Here is a 10,391-nt window from a genome sequence, read left to right as displayed (position 1 = left end):
AAGTGAATGAAGGAGATAGCAATATGAATGAAGCAGAATAGTCCCAGAATGTGAACTTGTTTTACGTGAGATCCCTGAGAGGTTCTGAAGAACATAATTTGAAAACCACTACTATATTCCTTGACACAGGCTGCATAATTATGTTGCATAGTCTTGCAAAAGATTTTCTGTATTTAGGACTGGCAGTGAAATGTTATTACCCTAACTGTATACCTTTTACCCTGTTTTAGTAACATCTTTCATTTTGAGAGATAGTGCATTATTAGTATTGTCATTGTTCCTATTATTTACTTCCTTGTAACCTCTTTATTTATTTATTTTTTTTAAAAAGCTCTTTTTATTGTCTTATGATCATTAGTTGTGGGGAACTTGGACTAGTGTTTGTGGCTAATTTAGAGTATATTGATCTAGCTAAGAAGAATTTCCCCCATATGTATTTGCCAAAAGCAAATAAAGCCGTCAGTTTTGAACTTGACATTAACAGAATCTTCACTGAAAAAGAGCAGTCAAGCAAATTTAATCTATTTATACAAAATTAACTCTGTCCCTTGAGTCACTTAATGTAATTGTGGTATTTTTGCTTGGGCTTGTAAAATGCCTTCAACTATTTTGTAGGGATTAAAAAGGAAGTAAAAAATAGCTATTTTATATTTATAAAAACCTAGCATTATTGATGTGTTTTGTGTATTGAAAATTTGAGTTAGATGATAGAGAATTTGGTTTACTTTGAAGTTACACATTTAAAATAAAGGCTACAGCAAGAAGATGGGACTTTCACGTTACTAGGGACTTAAATATTAGAGAAAAGAAAGAGTTCATAAAAATAATAACTCAGACAATGAATGGACTCTTTTTTTTAATCTATATTTTTATACTTGGGGGAGGGAGTAGAAAAGAAAGCCCCAATACTGGGCCCTATTCAGTGACAGCTTCTTGTTCAATTTAAGGAAGACTTTGAGGAAATAAAAGTTGTTTGGAAAAACCCAGGTATAGTTGCTTTGTATGTTGTGATGAGTAGAGTGATGAAGGAAAATGTGAAGGCCCCTCACACCCTCCATCTTGCCTCAGACTACGTCCTTGAACCCTGGGGCAGAGAAAGTGCTGCTTTCATTCCTGCTTCTTGGGATTGTTGACAGCCACGTAGTGATAGAGAATGACAAGCAGGAAGAGTGACATGCCCAGCTTGTTGAAGATGGCGAGCCGCATGTCTGTGACATCCTGATCAGCTGGGCTTGTTCTGATGCAGTGTGTGCACTAGCTCCAACGAGTGGACATTTTTGAAAAATAAACCAGTGATTAAAAATATGATTAAAATAGTGTTTCAGAAGGCACGAAAAAAACACAGAAATTAGAGGAAAAAAGGTGTGTATGGTACATCCAAGGGATCTAACATTCTAGTCATAGATGTTCTAGAAAGGGAGAATAAGTAGATAGAGGAAACAGTAATAAAAGCAAAATAACATTTCCCCAAGATGAAGACAAATTTGAATCTTTCAACTGAAAGTGCAGAGAAAGTGGTAACCAAAACTATTGGAGGAAAAAGACCTGCACTTAGATATATCCTGGCAGAATTTCTGAATCCTAGGGACAAAAATCATATTACAAGAATCAAGACTGAAAAAGCAGGTACTATTTATTTATTTATTTATTTATTTATTTAAAAGATTTTATTTATTTGACAGAGAGAGACACAGTGAGAGAGGGAACACAAGCAAGGGGAGTGGGAGAGGGAGAAGCCGACTTCCCCACGGAGCAGGGAGCCCGATGCGGGGCTTGATCCCAGGACCCCGAGATCATGACCTGAGCTGAAGGGAGATGCTTAACGACTGAGCCACCCAGGCGCCCCAAGCAGGTACTATTTAAAAAGGAGAGAGAATCAAATTGACCTTGGTCTTCCTGAGTGTAACAGTGGATGCTAGAAGATAGTGGAGCAGTGTATGCAGAGTATCAAGGTAAAAAAAAATTTTGCCTTTATTGTATGTATTCAGTTTATACATGTGTAGCTATTTTTTGTAGTATCAAGGCAGATATGTAAGACAAAATTCCTCAAGTTCTTAGTATCTTAATTGATAGTAATACAATAACAGTAAGGACTTTTAACTCTCCACTTACATCAATGGATATATCATCCAAACAATATCACAAGGAAACAGTGGCTTTAAATGACATTGGACGAGATGGATCTAACAAATATATTTAGAACATTCTATTCTAAAACAGAAGAATATACATTCTTTTCAAGTGCACATGAATATTCTCCAGAATAGATCACATGTTAGGCTACAAAACAAGCCTCAACAAATTCAAAAAGATCAAAGTCATACCATGTTATCTTTTCTGACCAAAAATGCTATGAAACTAGAAATGAACCACAAGAAAAAGTCTGGAAAGAACACAGATACCTGGAGCTTGAATAACATGCTGCTTAACAATGAATGGGTTGACCAAGAAATCAAAGAGGAAATAAAAAAAATATGTGGAGACAAATGAAAATGAAAACACAATGGTCCAAATGTTTGGGATGCAGCAAATGCAGTTCCCAGAGGGAATTTTATGGCAATACAGGCTTACCTCAAGAAGCAAGAAAAATCTTGAATGAACAACCTAATCTTATACCTAAAGGAGCTACAAAAAGAAGAACAAACAAATCCCCAAACCAGTAGAAGGAAGGAAATAATAAAGATTAGAGCAGAAATTAATGAAATAGACTATTAAAAACCCCAAAAGAACAGATCTATGAAAGTAGGAGCTGGTTCTTTGAAAAGAACAACAAAACTGATAAACGTTTAATGAGACTCATAAAAAAAAAAAAGGACTCAAACAAATCACAAATGAAAGAGGAAAAATAACAACTGACACTGCAAAAATACAGAGGATTATAGGAGAATATTGTGAAAAATTATATGCCAACAAATTGGACAAACTAGAAAAAAATGGATTAAGTCCTAGAATTACATAACCTACCAAAACTGAAGCAGGAAGAAATGGAAAATTTGAAAAGATTGATTACTGATTACCAGCAATGAAATTGGACCAGTGATTTAAAAATTCCCAGCAAATAGGGACACCTGGGTGGCTCAGTGGGTTAAGCACCTCCCTTCAGCTCAGGTCATGATCCCAGGGTCCTGGGATCAAGCCCCATGTTGGACTCCCTACTCTGTGGGAGCCTGCCTCTCCCTCTTTCTTTGCCCCTCCCCCGACTTGTGCTCACATGCCCTCTCTCTCTCCCTCTTTCTCTCTTTCAAATAAATAAAATCTTAAAAAACAAAAACAAAAAAACAAAAAACCCAGCAAACAAAGTCCAGGGCCAGGTGGTTGGCTTCATAGGTGAATTCTACCAAACATTTATTTTTTTGTTTTTTATTTTTATTTCTTTTCTTCAAGACTTTATTTAAATTCAAGTTAGTTAACATATAGTAGAGTATTAATTTCAAAGTAGAATCTAGTGATTCATCACTTACATGTAACACCCAGTGCTCATCACAACAAATGGCTTCTTTAATGCCCATCACCCATTTAGCCCATCCCCCCACTCACCTCCCCTCCAGCAACCCTGTTTGTTCTCTATTGTTAGGAGTCTCTTATGGTTTGCCTCCCTCTCTGTCTTTATCTTACTTTATTTTTCCTTTCTTCCCCTATGTTCATCTGTTTTGTTTCTTAAATTCCACATATAAGTGAAATCACATGGTATTTGTCTTTCTCTGACTTATTTCACTTAGCGCAATACACTCTAGTTCCATCCACATACTGCAAATGGCAAGATTTCATTATTTTTGATGGCTGAGTAATATTCCATTGTATGTATATGTGTGTATGTGTGTGTATATATATATGTATATGTATATATACATACATATATATATATATATATATACACCTCCTCTTCTTTGAGGTGTATATATACCTCAAAGAAGTATATGATGGGCATTTGGGCTCTTTCCAGACTTTGGCTATTGTTAATAGTGCTGCTATAAACTTTAGGGTGCTTGTGCCCCTTTGAATCACGATGTTTGTATCCTTTGGATAAATACCTAGTAGTACAATTGCTGGGTCGTAGGGTAGTTCTGTTTTTAACTTGTTGAGGAACCTACATACTGTTTTCCAGATTGGCTGCACCAGTTTGCATTCCCATCAACAGTATAAGAGTCTACCAACCACTTAAGGGAGAATTAATACCTGTTCTTCTCAAACTATCCCAAAAAATAGGAGGAAGGAAAGCTTCCAAATTAATTCTATGAGGCCAGCATTACCCTGATACCAAACCAGATAAAGACATTACAATAAAAGAGGATTATATGCCAATATCTCTGATGAACATCGATGCAACAGTCCTCAACAAAATACTAGCAAAGTGAATTCAGTAACACAGTAAAAACATTATTCACAACGATTAGCTATTCCCGGATTTATTCCCAGGATACAAGGGTGGTCCAGTATTTGCAAATCAATCAACATGATCACATCAATAAGAGAAAGGATAAAAACCCTATGATTATTTCAACAGATGCATAAAAAACATCTGACAAACTACAGCATCCATTCATGATAAAAACCCTCAACAAAGTAGGTTTAGAGGGAACATACCTCAACATATAAAGGCCATATATGAAAAACCCACAGCTAACAGCATACTCGATGGGGGAAAAACTGAGAGCTTATCCGCTAAGTTCAGGAACAAGACTAGTATGTCCACTCTCACAATGTTTATTCAATATAGTACTGGAAGTCCTAGCCATAGCAATCAGACAAAAAAATGGAATAAATAGTATGCAAATTGGTAAGGAAGAAGTAAAACTTTCACTATTTTGAGATGACACACTATGTAGAAAACCCTAAAGACTTCAAGAACCTAGTAGAACTGATAAATGAATTTGGTAAGGTCACACCATACAAAATCAATATACAGAAATCGATTGCATTTCTATACACTAATAATGAAATAGCAGAAAGAGAAATTAAGAAAACAATCCCATTAAAAAAAAAAACCAAAAAAACCCAAAACAAAACAAAAAAGAAAACAATCCCATTTACAACTGCACCAAAAAATAATAAGAATAAATTAACCAAGGAGGTGAAAGACCTGTACTATTTATTTATTTATTTATTTATTTATTATTGTAAATTCATTTAGCTAACATATAGCACATCATTAGTTTCAGATGTAGTGTTCAGTAATTCATCAGTTGCGTATAATACCCATTGCTCATCACATCATGTACCCTCCTTAAAGCCCATCACCCAATTACCCCATCCCCCCACCCACCTCCCCTCCAGCAACCCTCAGTCTGTTTCCTAGAGTTAAGAGTCTTTCATGATTTTCTGTCCTCTCTGATGACTTCCCATTTGGTTTTCCTTCCCTTCCCCTATGATCCTCTGCACTGTTTCTTAAGTTCCACATATGAGTGAAACCATATGATAATTGTCTTTCTCTGATTGAAATATTTCACTCAGCATAATAACTTCCAGTTCTATCCATGTCAGTATAAATGGTAAGTATTCATCCTTTCTGATGGCTGAGTAATTACATCTTCAACAAGGTAAAAATATGCAATGGGAAAAAGACATTCTCTTCAACAAATGGTGTTGGGAAAACTGGACAGCTACATTCAAAAGAATGAAATTGGATCACTTTCTTACACCATACACAAAAATAAACTCAAAATGAATTAAAGATCTAAATGTGAGACCTGAAACCATAAAAATTCTAGAATAGAACACAAGCAGTAATTTCTCTGACATTGGCCATAGCAACATCCTTCTAGATAGGTATCCTGAGGCAAAGGAAACAAAAGGAAAAATAAAACTATTAGGACCATATCAACATAAAAGCTTCTGTACAGCAAAGGAAACAGTAGAACTAAAGACAACATACTGAATGGGAAAAGATACACAAATAACTTATCGAATAAGGGGCTAGTAGCTCAAATGTATAAAGAACTACATCTACTACAACTCAACACCAAAAAAATCCCCAAAATGTCCATTTAAAAAATGGGCAGAAAACATGAACAGACATTTCTCCAAAGAAGACATCCAGATAGCCAGCAGACACATGAAAAGATGCTTAACATCACTTATCATTAGGGAAATGCAAATCAAAACTGCAATGACAGCACCTCACACATGTAATAATGGCTAAAATCAACAACACAAACAAGTGTTGGTGAGGATGTGGAGAAAAAGGAATCCTTGTGCACTGTTGGTGGGAATTGTGAACCTGTGTAGCCTTTGGAAAACAGTACAGAAGTTCCTCAAAAAAATTAAAAATAGAAGTACCATATGATCTGGTGATTCCACTACTGGATATTTACCAAAGAATACAAAAACACAAATTTGAAAAGATATATGCACCACTGTGTTTATTGCAGCATTATTTACAATAGCCAAGTTATGGAGGCAGTGCAGATGACCATGGATAGATGAATGGATAAAGGCTGTAAAAGATATCAGACATATATTATAAAATCTTATTGAATCTGTAAGAAACCATAGTTAAAATGAAACCAGTAAACGTAAATCACTGTTGATAATATGTTGTCAGATATAACACAGTTATTAAGAAATGTTTCTGTAATGTCATAAAGAGGAAATAATGGTATAGCATTAAAATTCCACACTTTTCGATCAAGCCTTTGGGGTGAAAGTAAGAAAAGAAAAATGCAAATTACACTTTGTTAAGGATGAACATAGTTACAATTTAATTCTTGACATCAATAAGAAATACAAGTTTAATGTATTTGTAAAAGCTAAAAGACTAATAGAAATAAAATGTTTGAAAACTGAAGAGAGAGTACCAACAATTAGGAAAGGATAATAAAGACTACATAAAATTTAGTCACAGGAATACCACCAAATGTGAACATATTAAAAGTCAAAGCTTCTCAGATTGTAAAACAAAGAAAGCCATCTGCAGTTATGGCTGTTTTTAAGAGATGTAGCCAAGATAAAATTACAGAAATAGAAGGAAAATAAATGTATGGTCAACACTATACCAGTTAAATAGAAAACTTAGGTAGCAATGTTAATAGCCAACAAAATATAATTCAAGATGAAGAATATTATATAACATTAATAATAAAATATGTAATCCATAAAGATATGTCATTCTTTTGCTTAACTGAAAAACAACAAAATGTGAAACAAATTTAGAAATACAAAGACAATTATTTTTATTTTTAAAGATTTTATTTATTTATTTGAGAGAGAGAGACAGAGACAGATAGCAAGAGAGAGCATGAGTGGGAAGGGGAGGGAGAGGCAAGGCTCCCTGCTCAGCGAGGCTCGATCCCAGGACCCTGAACCAAAGGCAGATGCTTAACCAAATGAGCCACCCAGGTGCCCCAAAGAAAATTTGATAATCACAGACTTTCTCTTCCTGTTCTCCACCGTGGAGCAAGATCAGGGTGAAAAGGAGAACCCCATGCAGGAACTTTGCATCCACAAGCTCTGCCTCAACATCTGTGTGGGGGAGAGTGGAGACAGACTGACCCAGGCAGCCAAGGTGCTGGAGCAGCTCACAGGCCAGACCCCTGTGTTCTCCAAAGCTAAATACACCGTCAGATCCTTTGGCATCAGTAGAGATGAAAAGATTGCTGTCCACTGCATAATCCATGGGGCTGAGGCAGAAGAAATCCTAGAGAAAGGTCTAAAGGTCCAGGAGTAGGAGTTAAGGAAAAATAACTTCTTGGGTTGCCTCGGTGGCTAAGCTTCTCACTTTTGATTTCAGCTCAGGTCATGATCTCAGAGTCATGAGATTAAGCCCCATGTTGGGCTCTGTGCTCAGCAGGGAGTCTGCTTGAAATTCTTTCTCTCCCTCTGCTCCCCCCACCCCCGCTCACGTGTCTGTGCTCTCTCTAAAATAAATAAATAAAATCTTTATTTAAAAAAGGAAAAAAGGGGCATTTGGGTGGCTCAGTCGTTAAGCATCTGCCTTTGGCTCGGGTTGTGATCCCAGGGTCCTGGGATTGAGCCCTACATCAGGCTCCCTGCTCCATGGGAAGCCTGCTTCTCCCTCTCCCACTCCCTCTGCTTGTGTTCCCTCTCTCACTGTCTCTCTGTCAAATAAGTAAATAAAATCTTAAAAAAAAATAAATAACTTCTTTGATATTGGAAACTTTGGTTTTGGGCCTGGAAGCACATCAATCTGGGGATCAAAAATGACTCAGTCATTGGTATCGATGGCCTGGATTTCCATGCGGTACTACTCTGAGTAGGCTAGTTTTCAGCATCACAGATAACAAGCGCAGGACAGTCTGTGTTGGGCCCAAACACAGAATCAGCAAAGAGGAGATCACGTGTTGGTTCCATGATTGAATCATCTTTCCTGGCTAATAAATTACTGTTTCTGTCCAAAAGACCAATAAAAACTTTTCAGTGAAATGTAAATAAAAAAGAAAAAAAAGTTCGATCACAGTGATAATACTGTGTATGGCAACATTTCTCAGATTTTGATGATGAAGTAGACAAGGTAGGGTTATAGATGGTATGAATTACGTAATTAGAAAGTTTTAAAAATATACATCTCACTTTTAAGAGTAGAGAATATACATTTTAGTGCTCATGTAACATAAGAAAACTACATACTAGTTTTCAAAGAACATCTAAAGAAATCTGAATTTGAATAATTATACCCTCTGACTATAATGTGGTAAAACTAGAAATATATTATTAAAAGATAACAAATCTAAGCACTTAAAAATTTAAAAGCAAGCACTAATTTTCAGGGTAAAAGAAATCAAAACTGAATTTTATAAACTATACATGTATAATAATTGAAATGAAAACATGACTTGTCAAAACCTAGGTGATATGGACAAAATCCTACTCAGTAGAAATGTCCTAGCCTATAATGCTTTTATTTTTAAATAGGAAAGAATAAAATAAGCATTCAACTAAAGAGCTAGAAAAAAGAATATAATAAAAAGTTGTATGGTTGAATTGTTATAGTTAAGAACAGAAAATAGTAAATTGGAGTGCCTCGGTGGCTCAGTCACTTGTCTGACTCTTGATTTCAGCTCAGATCATGATCTCAGGATTGTGAGATCAAGCCCTGCATCAGGCTCCATGTTGGGCATGGGGCGCCTGGGTGGCTCAGTCGTTAGGCATCTGCCTTCGGCTCAGGTCATGATCCCAGGGTCCTGGGATCAAGTCCCACATCGGGCTCCTTGCTCAGCGGGGAGCCTGCTTCTCCCTCTGCTGTTCCCTGCCACTCTGCCTACTTGTGATTCCTCTCTCTCTCTCTCTCTGTCAAATAAATAAATAAAATCTTAAAAAAAAAAAGATTCTTTCTCCCCCTTCCACTGCCCCTCCTCCCAGCCCCAGCACATTTTATCTCTTAAAAAAACAAGCAAAAAAAAAAAAAAACCACAAAGAAAACCCCAGAAAGTAGTAAATTAGTAAGTAAACAAACAAGTCATGAATAAATAACTCTTCTGGTAGATGTTTGATAAAAATAAAACTAGGGGCACCTGGGTGGCTCAGTCGTTAAGCGTCTGCCTTCGGCTCAGGTCATGGTCCCAGGGTCCTGGGATCTAGCCCCCCATCGGGCTCCCTGCTCAGCGGGAAGCCTGCTTGCTTCTCCCTCCGCCACTCCCCCTGCTTGTGTTCCCTCTCTCACTGTGTCTCTCTCTGTCAAATAAATAAAATCTTTAAAATAAAATAAAATAAAACTAACTGTATCTTTGAATATGATAATAAAAGAGACCCATCTAGGCAAACTCAAAGAAAAAAATAATACAGAACATTAGGAACGAAAATGGTGGTAGAATTGCAAGCGTAGAAGATAATATAAAAATACATATAGTTTTTTTATTTTTTTTTTTTTTACAGATTTTATTTATTTATTTGACAGAGACAGAGATAGTAAGAGCAGGAACACAAACAGGGGGAGTGGGAGAGGGAGAAGCAGGCTTCCTGCCGAGCGGGGAGCCCGATGCGGGGCTCGATCCCAGGACCCTGGGATCATGACCTGAGCCGAAGGCAGATGCTTAACGACTGAGCCACCCAGGCGCCCCTACATATAGTTTTTAATCAATAAATTAGAAAACAAATGGAAATAACTGACTTCCTAGAAAAGTCAATTACAGATTGATGCATGTCTAAGGTGACTGTATTGATAAATCAGTAACCATAGAACACACTGGAAATTTTTAGGATTTACTCCACAGAAGTGCTAGTCCTAGATTATTTTACATGTTTGTTCTTTCAAATTTTCAAGTAATAGATAATTTAATTTCTATGTTAGTTGATTTATTCTGGAGATAAGAAAAAGACAGAAAACTCTTCAGTTTACCTAACTCTGATACCAAAACTGAAATGAAAGCAATAAGAAAGCTGGAGACCAATTTTACATAAATAAGGATGCAAAATCTTAAATTACAAATAGCAATCCA

The 10,391-nt window shown here is 36.4% G+C and overlaps 1 protein-coding gene across 1 annotated transcript; it reads right to left on the bottom strand.

Moving 5' to 3' along the window:
* Positions 1-952: 952 nt before the first annotated feature.
* Positions 953-1,393, bottom strand: LOC102732959 (dolichyl-diphosphooligosaccharide--protein glycosyltransferase subunit 4-like). The gene is made up of 2 exons (XM_006730161.2): positions 1,376-1,393; positions 953-1,254 (listed from the first exon to the last, which is right to left on the bottom strand). Exons 1-2 carry the CDS (start codon positions 1,391-1,393, stop codon positions 1,108-1,110), a joined length of 165 nt encoding a protein of 54 aa, XP_006730224.1. The 3' UTR covers positions 953-1,107.
* Between the last annotated feature and the right edge of the window lie 8,998 nt (positions 1,394-10,391).

The sequence above is a fragment of the Leptonychotes weddellii genome, chromosome 5, assembly GCF_054177405.1.
Source record: "Leptonychotes weddellii isolate Sample4059 chromosome 5, ASM5417740v2, whole genome shotgun sequence".
In the NCBI taxonomy this organism is placed as follows: domain Eukaryota; kingdom Metazoa; phylum Chordata; class Mammalia; order Carnivora; family Phocidae; genus Leptonychotes; species Leptonychotes weddellii.
This window is presented reverse-complemented; position numbering and strand designations above follow the sequence as displayed.